The sequence below is a fragment of the Erpetoichthys calabaricus genome, chromosome 2 (genome assembly GCF_900747795.2).
Source record: "Erpetoichthys calabaricus chromosome 2, fErpCal1.3, whole genome shotgun sequence".
Taxonomy (NCBI): Eukaryota; Metazoa; Chordata; class Cladistia; order Polypteriformes; family Polypteridae; genus Erpetoichthys; species Erpetoichthys calabaricus.
The window spans coordinates 43,339,208-43,362,809 of record NC_041395.2 but is presented as its reverse complement, the minus strand read 5'-3'; the positions used below and the strand labels follow the sequence as shown (position 1 = coordinate 43,362,809).

Below are 23,602 nucleotides of genomic sequence, written 5' to 3'. Positions count from 1 at the left end.
CCGTTAGAGCAGGGTCAACAACAAACCTGCACAGACAAACTGTATAAGAACCACCCACCCATCCGTGCAACTGGAGGAGAGCGTGCCCTCTCTCCTGCCATCCACTGACCCTGGAAAAGAGCCAAGTACTTCTGCTGCAGCATCCACTGTCTTACCGAAAACTGCAGGTATAACACGGTCTTCAGTTCAAACCAAAGAGCTGAAGACCCACTGAGCTGGTGGGAGGCCAAGGCTGCAGTCTACCCATGCCTGGTTAAGGTAATGGTAGGAAAACTTTGCATTGTCGCTACATCGGTCCCCTCAGAAAGAGTCTTCTCAAAAACAGGACAAATAATCACGGAGAGGAGAAATCGCATCAACCCATCTAAGCTGAGGCATCTGGCATTTCTGAATGCCAACCTGGCCTAAAAACTTTTATTCAAAGAGTCGTAGTGTTGTTGTTGTTGAGTTTGGCCTTTATTTAATTTGTTTGCTGTGGCTTTGTGTTAAGTTGTTCATTTAAAGCTTTTATTAAAATGTTAAACAATAGTAACTGTATATTTTTTATAATGAAAAAATGCATAAAAATACGTAATGTCTGAAAACAATGAATTAGAAATTGCTTATACACAAACCATTCATAATTGCTTAATTAGGCTAAAATATAAGCATCCAAGTGATACTAAACGAAGAGCCATTCGGGAGCCGTAAGAGCCGGCTCTTTAAAGGGAGCCGATCCAAAAGAGCCGAAGCTTTGAAAAGAGCCGGAGTTCCCATCACTACTGCCCACACGCAGCCGATACAGCATTTCTCGATTCCTATTCATCCTCTTCCAAACCCTTCCCCATGATGTCTGCGGCTCCTCTTCAAAACCGGTCCCGCCCACACGCAGCCAACATGGCATTTCTCGATTCCTATTTGTTCTGTTCCAAACCCTTCCCCACGATGTCTGTGGCTCCTCTTCAAAACCGGTCCTGCCCACATGCACACGACACGGCATTTCTCGATTCCTATTCGTCCTCTTCCAAACCCCTCATCACGCTGCCTGCGGCCTCCCATACACCTTGCTATTTTCATTATACTGCAACGGTTGTTTCCTAAGCCTTTGTGATAACATGAACGACAGTATCTTCTCTGTCAACGGGTTTTTGTACAATGTCATCTCTATTCCGCAATCCGGCAACTGCCTGTTCCTATCAGTGGGTTATTTCTTGACACAAACGGTTGACAAAGGCAGTGCACTCTCACTACGACATAGGGCAGTAGATTTCGTTGCATCACATTGGCACAGATTTGGAGATGTTCTTCCTGTTGTTCTTTCCAACACAAATCGAGTTATCACAGCAAGTCAGGAGTACTATCAATACATGGCAACATCTGGAGTTTATGGTGGTGAAGCTGAAATTCAAGCTCTGTCAGAGATTCTCCATGCTACCATTGTCATTTACTTCAAACACGACCCCAACATCCCGCCTTGCATTTACAATTCTGGAAATACTCTCTTCATTTACCTTCTGTACTCAGGACAACTGGACAATGGCCACTATGAAGCCCTTCTACCAATTCCGATCATGTCTCCACAGCAGCATATAATGTCTGATAACACCAACACATCAGTCCACAGTCATTCTTCTCTTCCACAAAACAGTACAGTTTCATCCACTGGTACAACCTTCCTCTGCGGCATTTGTAGTAAACCTTTCAAAACAAAACCGGCCAAACACAACAAAATTCACTGCAATGACAAATTGTTTCAGTGTCACACTTGCACAAAACGTTTCACAACGCAGAACTATCTTCACAAACACACAAAAATTCACTCTGCTGAAAAATTACCTGACTCCCACTCCAATAACTTTCTTCCAGTGCGATTCCTGCAACAAAACTTTTCAAACGCGAATCTCACTTGCTAAACACAAGAAAAGGCATTCTTCCTAACTAACTATATGAGTGACAGAAATGCAATAAGAAGTTCACTACACAGGATTGTCTGACTAAGCACAACAAAACTCATTCACAAGTCTTGCAATACAACATCTGCAAAGCAACGTTTCCAAACCAACGCAGTCTCAGAAGACATACACACAATCCTCTTCCCGTTACCACAGGTACTTCTTCACCTCATTCCTGTCTTCCCGTCCAAGAGTACAACATTGGGACTCCAGACCAGCAGTGCAAACCCTGTCATGTACTATACTGGCCTGCTGAGCATAATACATCCAACAAGTTCTCGAGGTGCTGCCACGACGGTAAAGTAGCTTTACCACATTTGTGGGAGCCACCTGTGTCTTTACAACAGCTTCTTACACAGCAAACATCAGAAGGTAAAAATTATCGTGAACACATTCGAGAATACAACTCTTCTCTAGCATTTGCTTCCATGGGTGTACAGATAACTCAACTTCCTGGCCACGACCATACTATTTTAAAATACACAGGCAAATTTATCACCAAATCTCTCCACTGTACGCTAACACTTCTACCTCTCCAGGATATGGACAGTTGTATGTTTTTGACACAGTGCAAGCTATTGAAGTACACTTACAAAATAAAGCAAACTCTGCATGCAGGGAAAATTTACTTCTCCAGCTAGATTCCATTCTCAGAACAATCAACCCCTTCGCTAAATCATACAAACACATGCATGAAATCGCTCAGTCCAATCCAACAACATCTGTACGAATGGTTTTCAAGGAAAGCCCTGGGCAGGATTTACGACGATACAATGCCCCGACATGTCACACCGATGTTGCAGCGATTTTCATCAGAGAAGATGGCGAACCCCCTGCCAAAAGGGATATTTGCATCTATCTCAGAGGCAACTCCTGTAAACAGATTTCCATGCTCAATATGAATTGCGATCCTATGGTTTACCCACTTTTATTCCCTTACGGAGACATTGGCTGGCACAAAGATTTACAACATGTTCCCTTTAAAAGACCCGCCAACCAAATCAGGCTTACTCAATGCCAATTTTACACGTACAGATTATCAATGAGGAATACATTTAGTATTTTGCACTCCAGCGGCAAACTATTCCAACAGCACGTCATAGATGCATATGTTAAAATAGAGGGTGCGTGTCTCAACTATCTCAGATTACATCAACAAGATCTGCGCGTGGAACAATACAAAGGACTATCAGACGCACTGCAAGCAAAGGCTGAAAATAACAACGTACGTGTAGGCAAAATTATCATATTACCGTCCACATTTCCAGGAAGTCCAAGATACATGCAACAAAACTATCAAGGTGCCATGGCCATAGTACGTAAATTCGGAAAGCCTGAGTTATTTATCACTTTCACATGTAATCCTGCTTGGCCGGAAATTCTACATGCACTGTTGGATACCCAAAGACCAGAGCACAGACCTAATATTGTAGTACGAGTCTTTTGGATTAAGCTGCAGGAATTACTTAGAGACATTCTACAACAACATCTTTTTGGGGTTGTTATCTCTTATATTTACGTAATCGAATTTCAGAAGCGCGGCCTTCCTCATGCCCACATGTTGTTTACTCTTCACAATAATTCTAAAATAAGAACCAAAGATGACATTGATAAATATGTCACTGCTGAACTCCCTAACCCTGACACTGACCTTAAGTTATTTGAAATTGTTACTAAATGCATGGTACACAGACCATGCAGTACAGCAGGTAACCCAACAGCATTGTGCATGAAGGATGTTACTTGCACCAAGCGATTCCCGAAAGATTACAAGGAACACACACAAGAAAACATTAACAGGTACCCAATCTACCGCAGAAGAGAAGGGCCAACTGCACAAATAGGCAAGTGTATAATTGATAATCGATGGATAGTTCCATACAACCCTTGGTTCAGTAAAACATTCAATGCACATATTAATGTCGAAGTTTGCTCATCTATAAAGTCCGTCAAATATCTCTACAAATATGTTCACAAAGGTTACGATGCAGCTTCCGCTACCTTACAGCAAGAACATGCTAACGATGACTTGGTTCATGATGAAATCACGACTTTCTTGGACGGAAGATATGTTAGTGCTCCAGAAGCTATCTGTCTTAGTGAGCACAGTATGTCAGACAAATCTCACACAATAATACGATTACCTGTCCATCTTCCCGAACAACAAACTGTCCTGTTTTGTGAAGGTCTCGAAGAAGAAACCTTAACTTGAGAAGCAACAAGAAAAACCATGCTAACAGCATGGTTTGACCTGAATAAGATGGATACTCATGCGAAACCACTCCACTACATAGACATACCACACTATTATACTTTCGATTCCAAGGCTAGTGTGTGGAAGCGATGACTCCGACAAAGTAACGCTATAGGTAGAATGCCAGTTGTCTCTATTCAAGACTCTGAATACTACTATTTACGCGCCCTCTTAACATGGTTTCCAGGAGCTACTACTTTCCAGGAGCTTAGAACCATAAATGGAAACATATGCAGCTCATTTTAAGCAGCATGTCAAGAGTTAGGTCTCCTTAACGATGACAAGATTTGGCATGACACTCTTTATGAAGCTACACAAACTAAGATGCCTGTACATATGAGACAACTTTTTGCTATCATTTGTGCCTTTGGGGAACCTGTCAACATCCCAGACTCATGGCAAACACATAAACTGGCAATTTGCGAAGACCTGTTTACTAAATATTCCACTGACACTGCCCTGATGTATGCTGTCTCAGAAATTAATGAAATACTCAAGTGCTATAGTATGACTCTTCAACAGTTTCATCTCCCAGTGACCGAATTCATCCCACCTTATACTCCAGCCTGTGTTGACATTCTCCACGAACAAAAGGTAACTTCAGATTACACACAACAACTCAACGACAATCAGTGAAAAGTCGTACAAACAGTACTGCGGGCAATATACAATCCACCTGTTCATTCCAAGAAATGTTTCTTTCTCGACAACGCCACAGGAACAGGCAAGACTTTTGTATACAAAACCCTCATTCATTCTGTGAGAGGTAGAGGAGACGTGGCAATAGCGGTTGCTTCAACTGGAATCGCAGCAACTTTGCTACCTGGCGGCCATACTGCACATTCCGTGTTCAAAATACCTCTTCAATTCACACCAACATCAACCTGCAACGTGAAGCCAAATACCAACGATGCCAATAATATACTTGAAGCAAAAATTATCATCTGGGATGAAGCACCAATGACACAATGCTATGCATTTAAGCTGTTGACAGACTACTGTGAGATCTCACTCACGAAAATGCACCTTTCGGTAATAAAACCATTCTTCTCGGTGGAAATTTTCGCCAAATACTGCCTGTTAACTTCCGTGGTTCTCAAGCCCTCACCGTTGCCTCTTGCATCAACAAACACAGGCTGTGGAATGAAATGAAGGTCCTAAAACTCACAAAAAATATGAGAGCTCTCAAAAGTGAAACTCAATTTGTTCAGAGGCTTCTTCAAGTTGGAGAAGGTAAAACTGGAGACACGGCAGAACTACATTCTCAATGTTTACCACGACAACAAGACCCAGTTGCTGAACTTTATGATGATATTAATTTCTCGACTAAGAACTTGCTGGAAGAGCAATACTGAGCGTCACAAACGACGATTCTCTACATATTAACAACAAAGTTCTTGATCTTATACAGGGTGAAAAAGTGACCTTCAAGAGTGTAGATACAGTGGTCAGTGACGATCCTAATGATCAACTAACGTACCCACAGGAGTTTTTACACACCCTCACACCAACTGGCATGCCTCCCCATATCCTTCATCTAAAGGTGGGAGCCATAGTTATGCTCCTCCGAAATACTATGCCATCAAAATTTCTTTGCAACGGAACAAGACTTATCGTTACCCAAATACATACACATATTATTGAGTGCAAACTGATCGCTATCCAAAATTCTGAAACAATCTTCATTCCCAGAATCTCTCTCCTTCCTTCCGACACCAATATCCCTTTTAAATTTAAACGCAAACAATTCCCACTCAGACTCACCTTCTCCATGACTATCAACAAGTCCCAAGGACAAACGTTTGCAAAGATTTGCGTTAATCTACAACAACCAGTCTTCAGCCAGGGTCAGTTATACGTGGCTTTTTCTAGGGTTAGATCTTTCGACTCATTATCTGTCGTCTCCAGCAAAACACCTATTCACAACTGCGTCTTTCAAGAAGTATTTCTTTCTTCTTGATTTCTGAATTCCTTTCTCATCATTTTCCATTCCTATTCTTACACCGCTGTATGCTACGGCAGGCGTCGGCTAGTCCTTTATAATAGGAATCCTGGATGTAGAAAGAGCTGGTTCCTGTAAGGATAGTAGGCAAGTAGAAAACTGAACCAAGGTTGTTGACATCTTTTTAGAATTGCAGGCAGCTCAAAAAATCTTTCATTTTTTTGTGCATTGGCTGGCTTAATAGATGCAATAAAAACAAGGCTCTGCTTTTTAAGTGTTACATCAAACAGCAGCACATGCAAGAGAAAATGAGGCAGCTGCTTGATTGAGAGTTAGCTATCTACACAGACAGGATGAAAACCAGGCAGCTAAAAACTAAAGCAATCTTAAGTCAGCTGATGGCACAGGTGACACAGATCCCTTCATTACAGGCCAGCTATACAAATAACGGTCCTGTAATGAAGACCACCACTAAAAAGACCAACCAAACTGAAATAAACAATCCACACCAGACTGAACAGCTTGCTTAAAAGGACAGGCGAGGTATGGGACAGATGGCTTCTATGGGTTAGGATAGTCAACTATAGCCAAAAAAATAAATAAATAAAAAGAAATGCGGAAATAATTATTTCTTCTTATTCTAAAATATTATTGATTAGATCCTGCCAGGTTTTGAAAACATTCTGTACAGATCCTCTAACTTAGAATTTGATTTTTTCCAATTTCAAATAATATAAAACATTGGTTTCCCACTGACTTATCAGAGGAGAATTAGGATTCTTCCAATTTAACAAAATAAGTCTGCATGCCAAAAGTGTAGTGAATGCAATCACAGTTTGCTTGTCCTTCTCCACTTCAAGTCCATCTGGAAGAACACCAAACAGAGCTGTTAATGGGTTTGGAGGGATTGTGATACCAAGGCTGTCTGAAAGGCACTTAAAAATTTTGGTCCAAAATGATGTTAATTTGGTGCAGGCCCAAAACATGTGACCCAGTGAGGCAGGAGCTTGGTTGCAGCGTTCGCAGGTTGGATCTTGCCCTGGAAACATTTTGGACAGTTTTAAGCGAGACAGATGAGCTCGATATATAATTTTTAGTTGAATAATTCTATGCTTTGTGCATATGGAGCTCGAGTGAATTCTCTGCAATGCTACCTTCCACTCCTTTTCTGATATATTAATTAAGAGATCTTTTTCCCAATGTCCTCTTGGATCTTTGAAAGGAAGGGACTCTAATAAAATTTTATATAATGTGGAAATGGTGTCTAATTTCTCGAGATTGAGCAGTATTTTTTCCAGCGTGGTGGAGGGTACGAGATGAGGAAAATCAGGCAGTTTCTGTTTAACAAAGTTTCTAATTTGAAGATAGTGAAAGAAATGTGTAGCTGGGAGGTTGAATTTGGAACGTAATTGTTCAAAGGATGCAAAGATATTTATATAAAGATCTCTGAGCAATTTAATCCCAGATCTTTTCCAGGTAAATAAAAACTGGATATGTATGCGATGGTTGAAAGATGTGGTTCTCCTGCAGGGGTGCCACAGATAAAAGATTTTCCATCTTAAATTGCTTTCTAAGTTGGATCCATATTCTGAGTGAGTAAAGTACAATTGGGTTATTAGTATATTTGCAATAACTTGCATTTATTGGAGTGCAGAGCAGGGAGTATAAAGAAGTACTACAGGATTTTACTTCTATTGCGGACCAAGCCTGTGTATGTTCATTTATTTGGTTTATCCAGGTTTTTATGGCTTGTATGTTTGCTGCCCAGTAATAAAACTGAAAATTAGGTAGAGCCATGCCACCTTCTACCTGAGGTCTTTGTAGGGTCGCTCTTCGGATACATGAGTGTTTTGAGTTCTAAATAAATGAGGTTATTGTTGAATCTAATTGCTTAAAAAATGATTTATTGATATATATTGGAATATTTTGAAATAAAAAAAGAAGTTTAGGAAGGATATTCACCTTAACAGCATTAATTCTTCTGGCTAGAGTGATATGAAGGGTTGACCATCTATGCAAGTCTTGCTTAATTTTTTCCATACAGACGGCAAAATTTTGTTGATAAAGAGCTTTATGTTTACTTGTGATATTTACCCCTAGGTATTTAAACTGATCTGCTATGGTAAAAGGTAGGGTGTCTAATCTAATATTATATGCTTGTGTGGACGAAGGTTCGAAGCAAACAGCAGGCAGACAGCAGATGTAGAGTAAAAAGCAATTTCTTTATTTTTGGTGGCAGAGAGACCACTCCAGCCCTGTCAGCTAACGTCACTGACAGTCACCAGCAATAGCCCAATTTTGGGGGGTGAGTTTCCTTTTTATAGAGTCTTACATCTTACAGTGACAGCTTTATCATGAGGTAAGGTTACACAATTCTTTGGGGGGATTCAGTAATATGCCCAAAAATTACAACACATTTGTTCAACCACTAAAGGAGAAGTGAAAAAGCCTGTTGCTGTTGATTTTACAATCCTAGACGTTTGTTAAAATTAACAGTTTCCTGAGTACAGACTAAAAGGTCAGCATTTTGACAGAAATGTTGCAAGTTTGTCCTTTAGTTTTGCGTATACAATTGATTTTTATATGTAAGTCTAATTAATAAACAATTAATCCATAGCTTATTAATACAAACTAGTAATATACTTATACTGTTAAATGATTATACAGTTAATGGTTTCCCTTTTTTAACAATCTTAATGCATTCATATGGTTAACACAAAGAATTCTTATACTTGCAAATATATACATATACATTTTTGTAGCATAAGCTGGGTTGCATAATAATATATTTTCCATCCACCCAAATGCACACACATAGTAATCATCAAGGCATTTTAGACTTGTTTATCTAAGTACAAAAATTTCATTGCACTAAGGCATAGTCACAAAATCTTCTTCCCCTTCCTTGGACTAGGTTAAAAGGTCCTCAGCCCAAGATTCTTTGTTCAACTATTATTTAATATATTGATTAAAATTTTTATTATTCCACACTTGTGAATTTACTGGAAAGAGTATACTTTTATTCAGATTAATTCTGAGACCAGATATCTTTTGAAATTCTGTAAGTGTTGTTAAAACTGCAGGCACAGTGTTTTCTGGGTCTGATATATATAAAACCATATCATCTGCATATTATTCTTATCAGATAAAGGGGATTGTCAGAGAAGGACTGGAACAGAAAATTTCTCTATATGCAGATGATATGGTTTTATATATATCAGACCCAGAAAACACTGTCCCTGCAGTTCTAACAGCACTAACAGAATTTCAAAAGATATCTGGTCTTAAAATTAATCTGAATAAAAGTATACTCTTTCCAGTGAATTCACAAGCATATAATATCAGATTGCACACCCTACCTTTTACCATAGCATATCAGTTTAAATACCTAGGGGTAAACAGGTATTTAAAGCTCTTTATCAACAAAATTTTGCCGTCTGTATGGAAAAAATTAAGCAAGACCTGGATAGATGGTCAACCCTTCATCTCATTCTAGCCGGAAAAATTAACGTTGTTAAGATGAATATCCTTTAAACAAACCTCCTATGATGGAAAACAATTTTGGACGGCGTTTTCCCTTGCCCGGACGCGGGTCACCGGGGCCCCACTCTGGAGCCAGGACTGGAGGTGGGGCTCGATGGCGAGCGCCTGGTGGCCGGGCCTGCACCCATGGGGCTCGGCCGGGCATAGCCCGAAGAGGCAACGTGGGTCCCCCTTCCCATGGGCTCACCACCTATGGGAGGGGCCATGGAGGTCAGGTGTAGTGTGAGTTGGGTGGTGGCCGAAGGCGGGGACCTTGGCGGTCCGATCCTCGGCTACAGAAGCTGGCTCTTGGGATGTGGAATGTCACCTCTCTGAAGGGGAAGGAGCCTGAGCTAGTGCTCGAAGTTGAGAGGTTCCGGCTAGATATAGTCGGACTCACCTCGACGCACAGCTTGGACTCTGGAACCAATCTCCTTGAGAGGGGCTGGACTCTGTACCACTCTGGAGTTGCCCCCGGTGAGAGGCGCCGAGCGGGTGTGGGTATACTTATTGCCCCCCGACTTGGAGCTTGTACATTGGGGTTTACCCCGGTGGATGAGAGGGTAGCCTCCCTTCGCCTTCGGGTGGGGGAACGGGTCCTAACTGTTGTTTGTGCGTATGCACTGAACAGCAGTTCGGAGTCCCTGGAGGGGGTGCTAGAGGGCATACCTTCTGGGGACTCCCTCGTTCTGCTGGGAGACTTCAATGCTCACGTGGGCAATGACAGTGAGACCTGGAAGGGCGTGATTGGGAGGAATGGCCCCCCCGATCTGAACCCGAGCGGTGTTTTGTTATTGGACTTCTGTGCTCGTCACGGATTGTCCATAAAGAACACCATGTTCAAGCATAGGGGTGTTCATATGTGCACTTGGCACCAGGACACCCTAGGCCTCAGTTCGATGATCGACTTTGTGGTCGTGTCGTCGGACTTGCGGCCACATGTCTTGGACACTCGGGTGAAGAGAGGGGCGGAGCTGTCAACTGATCACCACCTGGTGGTGAGTTGGCTTCGATGGTGGGGGAGGATGCCGGTCAGGCGTGGTAGGCCCAAACGTGTTGTGAGGGTCTGCTGGGAACGTCTGGCAGAGCCCCCTGTCAGAAGTAGCTTCAACTCCCACCTCCGGCAGAACTTCGACCACATCCCGAGGGAGGTGGGGGACATTGAGTCCGAATGGGGCATGTTCCGTGCCTCTATTGTTGAGGCAGCTAACCGGAGCTGTGGCCGTAAGGTGGTCGGTGCCTGTCATGGCGGCAATCCCCGAACCCGCTGTGGGACCCTGGAGGCAGCTGATAGGTACCGGCAGGCCAAGCAGAATGCGGCTTTGGTGGTTGCTGAGGCAAAAACTTGGGCATGGGAGGAGTTCGGGGAGACCATGGAGAACGACTTTCGAGGAGATTCTGGTCCACCATCCGGCGTCTCAGGAAGGGGAAGCAGTGCAGTGTCAACACTGTATATGGTGGGGATGGTGCGCTGCTGACCTCGACTCGGGACATTGTGGGTCGGTGGGGGGAGTACTTTGAAGACCTCCTCAATCCCATTAACATGCCTTCCAATGAGGAAGCAGAGCCTGGGGACTCAGGGGTGGGCTCCCCCATCTCTGGGACTGAGGTCACCGAGGTGGTCAAAAAACTCCTTGGTGGCAGGGCCCCGGGGGTGGATGAGATACGCCCGGAGTTCCTCAAGGCTCTGGATGTTGTAGGACTGTCTTGGTTGACACGCCTCTGCAACATCGCATGGACATCAGGGACAGTGCCTCTGGATTGGCAGACCAGGGTGGTGGTCCCCTCTTTAAGAAAGGGGATCGGAGGGTGTTTTCCAACTACAGAGGGATCACACTTCTCAGCCTCCCTGGAAAAGTCTATTCAGGGGTCCTGGAGAGGAGGTTCCGTCGGATAGTCGAGCCTCGGATTCAGGAGGAACAGTGTGGTTTTCGTCCTGGTCGCGGAACAGTGGACCAGCTCTATACCCTTAGCAGGGTCCTGGAGGGTGCACGGGAGTTTGCCCAACCAGTCTACATGTGTTTTGTGGACTTGGAAAAGGCATTCGACCGTGTCCCTCGGGGAATCCTGTGGGGGGTGCTCCGAGAGTATGGGGTACCGGCCCCCCTGATAAGGGCTGTTCGGTCCCTGTACGATCGTTGCCAGAGCCTGGTCTGCATTGCCGGCAGTAAGTCGAACCCGTTTCCAGTGAGAGTTGGACTCCGCCAGGGCTGCCCTTTGTCACCGATTCTGTTCATAACTTTTATGGACAGAATTTCTAGGCGCAGCCAGGGCGTTGAGGGTGTCCGGTTTGGTGGGCTCAGGATTGGGTCACTGCTTTTTGCAGATGATGTTGTCCTTTTTGCTTCATCAGGCCGTGATCTTCAGCTCTCTCTGGATCGGTTCGCAGCCGAGTGTGAAGCGGATGGGATGAGAATCAGCACCTCCAAATCCGAGACCATGGTCCTCAACCGGAAAAGGGTGGAGTGCCCTCTCAGGGTTGGTAGCGAGATCCTGCCCCAAGTGGAGGAGTTCAAGTATCTCGGGGTCTTGTTCACGAGTGAGGGAAGAATGGAGCGTGAGATCGACAGGCGGATCGGTGCGGCATCCGCAGTAATGCGGGCGCTGCATCGGTCTGTCATGGTGAAAAAGGAGCTGAGCCGCAAGGTGAAGCTCTCAATTTACCAGTCGATCTATGTTCCTACCCTCACCTATGGTCATGAGCTATGGGTAGTGACCGAAAGAACGAGATCGCGAATACAAGCGGCTGAAATGAGTTTCCTCCGCAGGGTGTCTGGGCTTTCCCTTAAAGATAGGGTGAGAAGCTCAGTCATCCGGGAGGGGCTCAAAGTAGAGCCGCTGCTCCTCCGCATCGAGAGGAGTCAGATGAGGTGGCTCGGGCATCTGATCAGGATGCCTCCTGGACGCCTCCCTGGTGAGGTGTTCCGGGCACGTCTAACCGGGAGGAGGCCCTGGGGAAGACCCAGGACACGTTGGAGGGACTATGTCTCTCGACTGGCCTGGGAATGCCTTGGGATTCTCCCGGAAGAGCTAGAAGAAGTGGCCGGGGAGAGGGAAGTCTAGGCATCTCTGCTCAAGCTGCTGCCCCCGCGACCCGACCTCGGATAAGCGGGAGACAATGGATGGATGGATGGATGAGAACTTCTTTTTTTATTTCAAAACATTCCAATATATATCAATAAATCATTTTTTAAGCAATTAGATTCAACAATAACCTCATTTATTTGGAACTCAAAACACCCACGTATCCGAAGAGCGACCCTACAAAGACCTCAGGCAGAAGGTGGCATGGCTCTACCTAATTTTCAGTTTTATTACTGGGCAGCAAACATACAAGCCATAAAAACCTGGACACAAAAAAATGAACATACACAGGCTTGGTCCGCAATAGAAATAAAATCCTGTAGTACTTCTTTATATTCCCTGCTCTGCTCTCCAATAAATGCAAGTTATCACAAATATACTAATAACCCAATTGTGCTTTACTCACTTAGAATATGGAACCAAATTAGAAAGCATTTTAAGATGGAAAATCTTTTACCTTTCACCTCTGCAAGAAAACCACCTCTTTCAACCCTCGCAAACATATCCAGTTTTTAATACCTGGAAAAGTTTTGGGATTAAAATGCTCAGAGATCTTTATATAGACAACATATTTGCATCTTTTGAACAATTACGTTCAAAATTCAACCTCCCAGCTACACATTTCTTACACTATCTTCAAATTAGAAATTTTGTTAAACAGAAATTGCCCGATTTTCCCCACCTCGCACCCTCCACAATGCTGGAAAAAATACTGCTCATTGCCGAGGAATTAAACACCATTTCCGCATTATATAAAATCTTATTAGAGTCCCTACCTTTCAAAGATCCAAGAGGACATTGGGAAGAAGATCTCTTAATCAAAATATCAGAAAAGGAGTGGAAGGTAGCAAAGCAGAGAATTCACTCGCGCTCCATATGCGCAAAGCATAGAATTATTCAACTAAAAATTATGTATCGAGCTCATCTGTCTCGCTTAAAACTGTCCAAAATGTTTCCAGGGCAAGATCCAACCTGCGAACGCTGCAACCAAGTTCCTGCCACACTGGGTCACATGTTCTGGGTCTGCACCAAATTAACATCATTTTGGACAAAAAATTTTAAGTGCCTTTCAGACAGCCTTGGGGTCACAATCCCTCTTAACCCATTAACAGCTGTGTTCAGTGTTCTTCCAGACGGACTTGAAGTGGAAAAGGACAAGCAAACGGTGATTGCATTCACTACACTTTTGGCACGCAGACTTATTCTGTTAAATTGGAAGAATCCTAACTCTCCTCTGATAAGTCAGTGGGAAACTGATGTTTTATATTATTTGAAATTGGAAAAAATCAAATTCTCAGTTAGAGGATCTGTACAAAATTTTTTCAAAACCTGGCAGGATCTGATGAATATTATTTTAGAATAAGAGAAATAACTATTACTGCGTTTAATTCCCTTCTCCATCTCTTATTTACATATATATTTATTTCTCCCTTTCCTTTGCTTATTGTTGTCTTATTAAAAAGCCCTAAGCAATTCTCCTTTAGCTAAGCTCTCCTTCTCAGGGGTGGGGTTTGATTTGTCTTTAATTTGTTTGGTTATAAATTGATCTATTTGTATGGAATGATTACAATAAAAATTAATAAAAAAAAAAAAAAAGAAAAGTTTGACTTAAAATTTGATTGTCTCCAGCTTCTGTAAATGTTGCCAATATGAGGGGAGCTAGTTGAGTGGAGAATTTCTTATAAAATTCTACAGGGTAACCATCAGGGCCTGCTGATTTCCCGCTTTGAAGTGACTTTATAGCATCTAGTAATTCTGATAGGGTCAGAGGTTTATCCAGTTCCTCAGCACTAAATTATCTATTTGTGGTGTCTGCAATGTGTCCAGAAATGCATTAGATTGTGTGTTGTCTTCTTTGAACTCAGTAGAATATAAGATTTTATAGTAATCTCTAAATGTGTGCATTATATTTTTATAGTCAATGATTTCTTCTTCATTCATGTTGGTGATTACTGGGATTGCACTGCAAACTTCTTGCTTGTGGATTTGTTGAGCTAAAAGCTTATTAGCTTTCTCTCTGTTTTCATAGTAATGATGTCTTGATTTATAAATAAGTTGTTCAGTTTCTTTAGTTGTCAAGATGTTGAGTTCTGTATGCAGAGCCTGCCTTTTCCTATGAAGAGCCTCACTTGGACGCCTGGCTTGTTCTTCATCTGTTCTAGTAATTTCGCTTCTTAGCTCTGACGCTTTCTTGGTTTCTAATTTATTTCTGTGGGAAAGATATGAAATAATCTGTCCTCTTAAGAAGGCCTTTAGGTTTCCAGAGTGTTCCTGCAGAAACCTCTGAGGGTGTGTTTGTCTCTATGAAGAAGCTGATTTGTTTGGATATAAATACTGTGCAGTTCTCGTCTGCTAATAGATGAGAGTTAAGACGCTATCTGCAAGGTGAGTGTGAGGGGCTTAATGATTTTAGCTCCAAGACTAGAGGGGCATGATCGGAGATAACAATTGTGTTGTATTTGCACGATTTAATCATAGGCAAGAAATTATTAATAATTCAAATTATAAATCATTTAACATCAACTTGAAGTTTTATGCAAGATCAAGAAATAATCTTGCTTAAAGCTGTAAAAATAAGGTAAGCATTTTGTGATTTCTAATGAGTGCAATTATTTATTAAAATAACAGATTAAAAATTAAAAAGTTATATTTTTATTAGCCTTGGTATAATGTCTAAATGATTACTTTAACAATAACTTTATGAACTTGAATATTTCCATCCATCCATCCATCCATTTTCCAACCCGCTGAATCCGAACACAGGGTCACGGGGGTCTGCTGGAGCCAATCCCAGCCAACACAGGGCACAAGGCAGGAACCAATCCCAGGCAGGGTGCCAACCCACTGCAGGACACACACAAACACACCCACACACCAAGCACACACTAGGGACAATTTAGAATCGCCAATCCACCTAACCTGCATGTCTTTGGACTGTGGGAGGAAACCCACGCAGACATGGAGAGAACAGGCAAACTCCACACAGGGAAGACCTGGGAAGCAAACCCAGGTCCCCAGGTCTCCCAACTACGAGGCAGCAGCGCCACCGTGCCGCCCCTTGAATATTTCCCCTTTACTAAAACAAAAAGTGTTTAAAGCTGAAAAAAGGTATATTCATCAAAATAAACATTTTTCATATTAATGGACATATGACAGTTTAGCTACTGAAGCTGAGAATATACAGATAATAAAATTAGGATATTCATGGCATGTGGTGTGTGGACTGTGGTCAACTATAGTAGTATTATGCATGGACCTTCTGTCAAACTGTCAATCAAAATGATTAATGACCTTTAAGCCCTGCCCCTTTTGGCTGACTGCCAGAACACTTTCTGTCAAAAATGATTGATGACCTTAAGCCCCGCTCCTTCCGTGACGCACTTCTGGTCCCGCCCCTTCGGTGACGCATTTCCGGTCCCCCCCCCCCGCCCCTTCAGTGACGAACGTCCAGTCCCCGCCCTGCCCCTCTGATTGGTGGATTTGAATGATGCATACTGTCGGTGGATTGGTAACACACATCCGGTCCCCTCCTTGAACCCCCCTTCACCTGCTCGGATCTCCTTTCTGTCAAGGGCTTTTTGATGGATATCTGCCCCTTCCTTGAAACCCCCTTCGCCTGAGAGATCTCCACATTTTACCTATGTAGATGGTTTGCCACTTCCAACAAATAAGACATTAAATAAAATTTTTACACTGGCCAAAGGCTTGTTTGTCACTTTTCACTGGCAAGAGTCAGTGCCTGCTCATGTGCATAACTGGATGGTACTCAAGGTACCCCAAAGCAAAAACGTGGCACAAAGCTTTAGAAAACTCAGATGTTTATTGAATGAATGGTCGACATTGAGTTGTTGTTGGTAAAAAAGACAAAACGTGCACAAAAATGTGGAAAAAAATGAGCAAAAATGATACAATGATGTATTTTTTGTTTTGTTTTTTCTGTCCTACTGGCCACTTTATTCTTTGTTAATTAGTATTAACTAATTTTATTTTTATATTTTTTCTTTCTTCATCTTCTAAAGCACTTTGAGCTTTGGGAAAAAATGCTACTTTTGCTTGTTTTTTTTTTTGTCATGGGAGGGTCCTAGGGTGACACTTTTCCCCTTTTATACTCTCTTATTTAGACCTTAACACATATTCTTACCAAAATAGTTCATCACTTCCCAATTCCTGTAACTTTAGACAGAGCTCCATAACAGGCAAGAGAAAAAGAAAAACTTTCTGCGGGGCTGTGGATCTTGTAATGGAGAGTGTAAAAGATTCTATAATCTTTACTCTGTAAAGGTCAGAAAGTTTGACAATTAAGTGGAGACCCTTTAGTTTGTCTGAATCATGGGGTTAGTGCACAGGTCCCTATTCTAAAATATCTTAGATTATATCTATTTAGTTAGCATGTCGGCACTGTTCATTTGCAATATATGTGGTATATGTCCCTGTCCAGGGGTTTCTGGTCAAAAAGGTTAAAACAGAGATCCAACATATCCCTATTGAAACAGCAACATTTGTTATTAAGTGTATAGGTTCGTCTTGCATTCTAATTCTTAAAGCTGTGTCAAACTATGGTTAATTTCAAAGCAAAACGCAGCCAATCATTTTGCTTATAACTAAATTAAATAAATCTTATAAACAGAACCCAGTGCTTGATAATACTTAACACTAATGGATATCATTAAAGGCTACTTCTGAGTTTTATTCAGTTGTAATATTTTTAATATGTTTTATTTAAAAATTAATTCTTTATGACATCTTCAGACTATTCCAGACTGCACACGTCAAAAAGGTTTCTTTTCATGCTGGTTTTGTCCCCATATCAATGTTTTTTATACCTTATGACAGTTTTTCAAAATGTTCTTCCTGAATCTGGATGAACACAAGCCCAACTTTTAGTGCCGGATAAGATTCTAACAATAACAGGCTAATGTTAATTAGCATCATACTCTCAGATGTTAAATAATGTTTTCCCCAACTCTTTGCAACCCCGAGGAACGGTCTAAACAGATAACCGTTTAGCTAATAATATACCGCAGAACACATAGGTTCGGTTGTAGTGTGCTGTGAGCTTTGGGGTGATCCCTTGTTGATCCGGTCTTAATATGTTTTTTAATCTCCTCTGTGACTTAGTATTTGTAAATTTTAGTTTTTACTATCTTATATTTGTGATATGGGTGAGTCAATGTTTCATTTTGGAATAATAATAATGTCTAGCTTAACTCTGCCCTTGACTGTGATCACCGCACAAACCCTGGTCCTTTGACTTGTATTCAAGAAGATTGCAGACACCAGTTGACTCTTGGAATCCCAGTTCAAACTTACATCCCCTTCACCCTGAATGCTACTAAAACAAAGGGTGCTTTTTCACAAACAGAGGGGAAAAGCAGTTTTCAAGGATAACTGTTCTATGTAACCTGGACTACCTAAAAGAAAGAATAAACCTCACAGTTTTAGTAAAATTTTAATCCTTGTGTTAGCACCTATAATAGATATTATGTAAATATTCACTAAAACATTTTCCTTCCTGAATTGCCTAACGTGTCCAAAATAAGCCTAATCGTCAGACCTGTAGTGTATAGGCTCATATAACATACTATAACCATTCTTATTTTTCAGGGGCTCATAACTGATGTAAAATGGAAGGCTCTTACCAAGCGTTAACAGAATTTCTAAAACTTTGTACTATACAAAGCACCCTGAGTACCAAGTGGTTATAACCTGTTGATGAAAATGCTGATTTAAATTAAAGCCTGAACAAGATAACTGTTTTCTAATCATCGTATAAAATGTTTAGTAAATAAAGAGAGACTAAATACAATTTATAACAAAAATGGAACGCCGATGGACAGCTGAATAACCGAGGGAATCTGATTTAGCTTGAAGTGCCACGGAGTGTTTTACAACTAAACTCCTACAACAGTGGTTCTCAAACTGTGGGGCGGACCCCACCTAGGGGCGCGAAGATGTGAAAAAAAGAAAACAAGAATCGAAAATATGAAAATATCTATTGAACCCAAAACAAATTAACTTAAACTACATTCTGATACTAGAAAAATAAATATAGAGATAAGATAAATGGCAATAAAAGTTAAGTAGGTATAATAAAATATGCAAATAAACTGTAATGAGAATAAAATCTGATTTTATTTTTTCATGATTAGCCTGACAAAGATTTGGCCATATCAGAAAAAATAACTGTACATTTGTGTTGTGAGCAGAATCTGAATTACTTGGGCTTGCAAAAAAATATATGTGATAGAAGATATCAGATGTCTCCAGTTCCTACTCAGTTCCTTTAGGGACTTTATACTGGCTATTATCATTTAAAATTAGTACAGTACAGAAATTAAGTTATATGCTATGTTTGGGGTGGATGTGATCAGAAAGGCACTGATGATTTCAAAGATCAGTCAAGAAAACTGTTGGAAAAAATGGGCAGAACTCTTTTGGAAACAAGGATTTTTCTTATAATGTTTTAAAATTGGACCTTTACAAAGATGCTTTTAGATGCTTTATTTTCTAAAGAGACTTTATTTTCATGTTAAAGCAACTGGTCATTTTACTTGGCTACTGAAAATGTATTTTGTTCACTGATGCTTTAGTGTTTAATTAAGAATTACCTGAATATTTGATAATTAGTTTAAGCAGAAAGAGTAATTAGCTCTGCCATTTTGTGAGCTATACAAGCGTGCTGAGCTGTTGGCTCCCATTTATGAGGTCGCTAGCATGAGCTAAAGCTGCTGATTTTAAAAACATGATTTTAGTTCAATGAACTTCGGATGTGCAGAAGAGCGCTTCTTACAACCTTGCCTCTAGTTAAACAAGCACACTGCAACTATAGCCTCCTGGCTCTAAGAGCAGAAGTGTATGAGCTATGAATGAATTTTCAGAGACAAGAAATTTAAATGTAATAAAGGTAAAGTTGTTTTGGAGACAGGATGACCACATCATACCTAGATTAGCTTTATAAAATCAGTATAAAAGCTGATCAAAAAAAGATCTTGACTTATGGCTGATACCTCAAACAACACAAAAAAATGGGTCACCTGGAAAAAAACAAAACATCTAGCTATACCAGGTTGTGTGGTGTTCACACTTTATTTTTCTTTTGTTTTATGGCCCTGTGTGTTTGAACTAGAATACTTTTCTTTTTCTCTTGCCTGTTATGGAGCTCTGTCTAAAGTTACAGGAATTGGGAAGTGATGAACTATTTTGGTAAGAATATGTGTTAAGGTCTAAATAAGAGAGTATAAAAGGGGAAAAGTGTCACCCTAGGACCCTCCCATGACAAAACAAAAATCATAATTGGGCTTTTCTGTTTTTTAACTTTTTAAATAAAAATAGTAAAATGTTTTCTAATTATCCCCTGTGTTAATAGAAATAATTTTAGTTTTTGAGTAGACAGAAAATATCAACATTTTGTGCTAGTGTAACAGTGAGTGTTTTTAAATGCACGTACAAAACTGGGATAAGGTGTGTAACCTGCTTTCTTATAAAGCTCAGTTTAAATGCACAAGTGTATTTATAAAGTTTTCCTTTGTCAAAAGGCTCCTATGTTATAGAAATGAGCTAAGCAAAAAATTAAAAATCATCATCATAAGCACGGCCATTCCTTTCATTACTAGTTTAATAGGTTTGAGAGGATAAATATGAATACACACACAAGATGTGCCTAGTCCCACAAAAAAAAAAGGTTACAATGCGGCGGAACGCTACGGAAATGGACCTGAATAAACAAATGAAATTCATACTCAAACGTGGTGACTTGAGCTCTGAGGCAAAAGTAAAACTTTATACGAGCGTCTTACAAAGATACCTGACGTTTGTGAAAAAAGAAACAGGTACCACAGAAAAATGTATACAAACTTTTTAAGGACGTAAATAAAAACAGACAACCGGGTCTCAGGTTCCCTGTGTATTAAGATATAATCTCATACATACAGGTACATCTATTACTATTCATTTATCCCCATTATTCAACAATACACTTTTGATACAACTAAAAATCATCCGGACTTTGGGGCTACTATAGGCTGTATTAAAATAATTACATTTCATTTAGAGGAATGAAAACACAGTTGCATTAAGCTCCTGGTCCCTGTTCAACCTTGGAGGCTGTCTCCAACCGGCTATCCAAATGAGAGTTTATAAAGTAAAAATGTTTCGTTACCTCAGACTTTTAAAAACAGGCGGATTCGTACAGAAAACAAAAGGTTACAGCAGGATTCCGTTTCGAAAGAGTACGCATTTCATAAGTGGGCCCTTCTGTACGTAGTTCAGAATACGGACATGTTATTATGTCAGAGCAAATGCCTACAATCTCTGCCGGCGCTTTTAAGCCACTCCTGAATATTCTCAGAGAAGAGGCTCTGTTTGAATTTCCAGATGCCGAGACAAAAACAAATTGAACGGATTACCCGTTTCGGTAAACAGAAAGAACCACTATTGCTGAACATAATAATTAATGGTAACCTATGAGCATTTTTAAATTTAAAACCCCAGCCCCTCTCGTTTTAAACAGCTGTCATTTTTAAAAAGGGAGTTACCGGAGAATCAACTTGGAAACATTAATATTAAGGATAAATTATAAGGATTCTGCCATCTGTTTTTAAACATACTCATTTGGCGCATATAATAATCAAAAATATGCCCTACCGTGATCTCTTTAATGGGTCTGTGCGCTGACCAGGCAAGTGAGAACAGTGTCAGCCCTCAGAGTTATTTTATAGGCAAAAAGCAGGAATTCTTTTTTTTGAAATGTAATTTATAAAAACAGATATGTGCCAATTTAAAATGGGGAGATGTATATTGGAGTCTATTTGATGCACATTATGGTGTCAGCTACCGGCTTGCACCGTGTCTGAAAGCTGGGGTGTGAATCACCCCCGTTTCTATAACCTCGTGCTCAAAGAATGCAAAGAATTCCTCAGACGGCCGGGCACCCCAGCAGAAGTGGGACCTAGCAGCTTTCCAGCACACGCGAACAGACCTAGCCACCAATCCCCCCAAACCCTGCTTCACTGCTAAGGCTATTTTAACTGAAGAGTCTGTCGGTAAAATGGAAAGCTGTTGGACTTAGATAAAAAAAGCAAAGAGATAGAGAGATATTTTATTTTCGTGTTAATATTAAAATCATAGATAGAATCGAAGAAGATTAGCCGCTTTTTTATACAACACTTTCGGAAGTGGTGGGGCCAACCAACAGGTGCTGCCTGACCGAGAGCATGTTGGAACAAGCCTGAACATGTTTCTCGGGAGAGGGGGATGCCCCTGGGCATGTCTGGGCTCGCCTTCAGGAGGTGGGGGTTGGAATGTGATTGGGGTGGTGATGGTGGGTTCAAGGAGGAGGCAGATATCCATCAAAAAGCCCTTGACAGAATCGACCTCCGAGCAGGTAAAGGGGGGTAATGGTGGGCTCAAGGAAGGGGCAGACATTCATCAAATGGCTCTTGACAGAAAGGACACCCGAGCAGGCGAAGGGGGTTTCAAGGAAGGGGCAGATATCCATCAAAAAGCCCTTGACAGAAAGGAGATCCGAGCAGGTGAAGCGGGGTTCAAGGAGGGGACCAGATGTGCGTTACCAATCCATCGACAGTATGCATCATTCAAATCCACCAATCAGAGGGGCGGTGCGGGGACTGGACGTGCGTCACCGAAGGGGCGGGACCGGAAGTGCGTCTCGGAAGGGGCGGGGCTTTAGGTCATCAATCATTTTTGACAGAAAGTGTTCTGGCAGTCAGCCAAAGGGGGCGGGGCTTAAAGGTCATTAATCATTTTGATTGACAGTTTGACAGAAGGTCCATGCATAATACTACTAACTATCATAGTGTTCTTTAAGGAGTAGATGTTGTTTTTTAGAATAAAAACTGTCTTTGATGTTGCTACTGATATGAATGCATTTGATGATGTCTCTTTCTTCAGTGATAAATATAATCTGACCTACTTTATAATTATGTAATGATGCTGCTTTTCTTGTTTTTAATAATATGTTTTCCTTATTTAATCATTAAGTGCTAGAAGAAATAATAGAATTATTATACTTTTCATAGCAAATTTCCATTTAAATAAAATGTGACTGGATAATAATGGCCATCTGTTTTTTCTTGTATGTTTCTTTTAGAGTTAGAGGAAATTATAAGTGAGCCAGGTAAGATAATTTGGGCTCTGTCCTGCATGCACCTGTCACTGTAGGTTTGACCTTGACTTTATTTATACTTGTTTAATTTATGCTTTTAATTTTTGTATATTGTTTGATGAAGGCAATCATCATTCACTGCTTGTAGCTTTTTTCACAAACTACCCAATGATGTCCAGGAGTATGAATGAAATGCACTAGGCTTCCAAAGACAAAATTAATCTGCTTATTTCAAATCCACGAGGAGGTAGCAATGAAAGAATAAAAATAGTAGCTGCTCAATTGCAGTGTACCCTAACTACCTGTAGGGCAGCTTATTTAAACCATTTTCCTTTCCCGTTCACACAAATTTCAGTTTCTTGTCCCCAAGTCTCAATTGTCTCTGTCTGCTACAATTTTTCATGATTCTGTGGTGGGCTGCAGCCATTAAATTATCTGGCATAATTTTTTACCTGTATGGTACCACCCAAAGATCCCTTGAATGAATTAAAAAAAAAAAACAAGCAAAAGTAGCATTTTTTCCCAAAGCTCAAAGTGCTTTACAAGATGAAGAAAGAAAAAATATAAAAATAAAATTAGTTAATACTACTTAACAAAGAATAAAGTGGCCAGTAGGACAGAAAAAACAAAACAAAAAATACATCATTGTATCATTTTTGCTCATTTTTTTTCCACATTTTTGTGCACGTTTTGTCTTTTTTACCAACAACAACTCAATGTCGACCATTCATTCAATAAACATCTGA

The 23,602-nt window shown here is 40.9% G+C and overlaps 1 protein-coding gene across 1 annotated transcript in view; it reads left to right on the top strand.

Moving 5' to 3' along the window:
* The window catches only part of LOC114669641 (E3 ubiquitin-protein ligase TRIM39-like), a 100,811-nt gene that overhangs the window by 59,574 nt on the left and 17,635 nt on the right, over positions 1-23,602 (top strand). Inside the window, exon 10 of the mRNA XM_051922479.1 lies at positions 22,842-22,868. Within this exon, the coding sequence (XP_051778439.1) occupies positions 22,842-22,868 (27 nt within the window). The remainder of the gene's footprint in view (positions 1-22,841; positions 22,869-23,602) is intronic.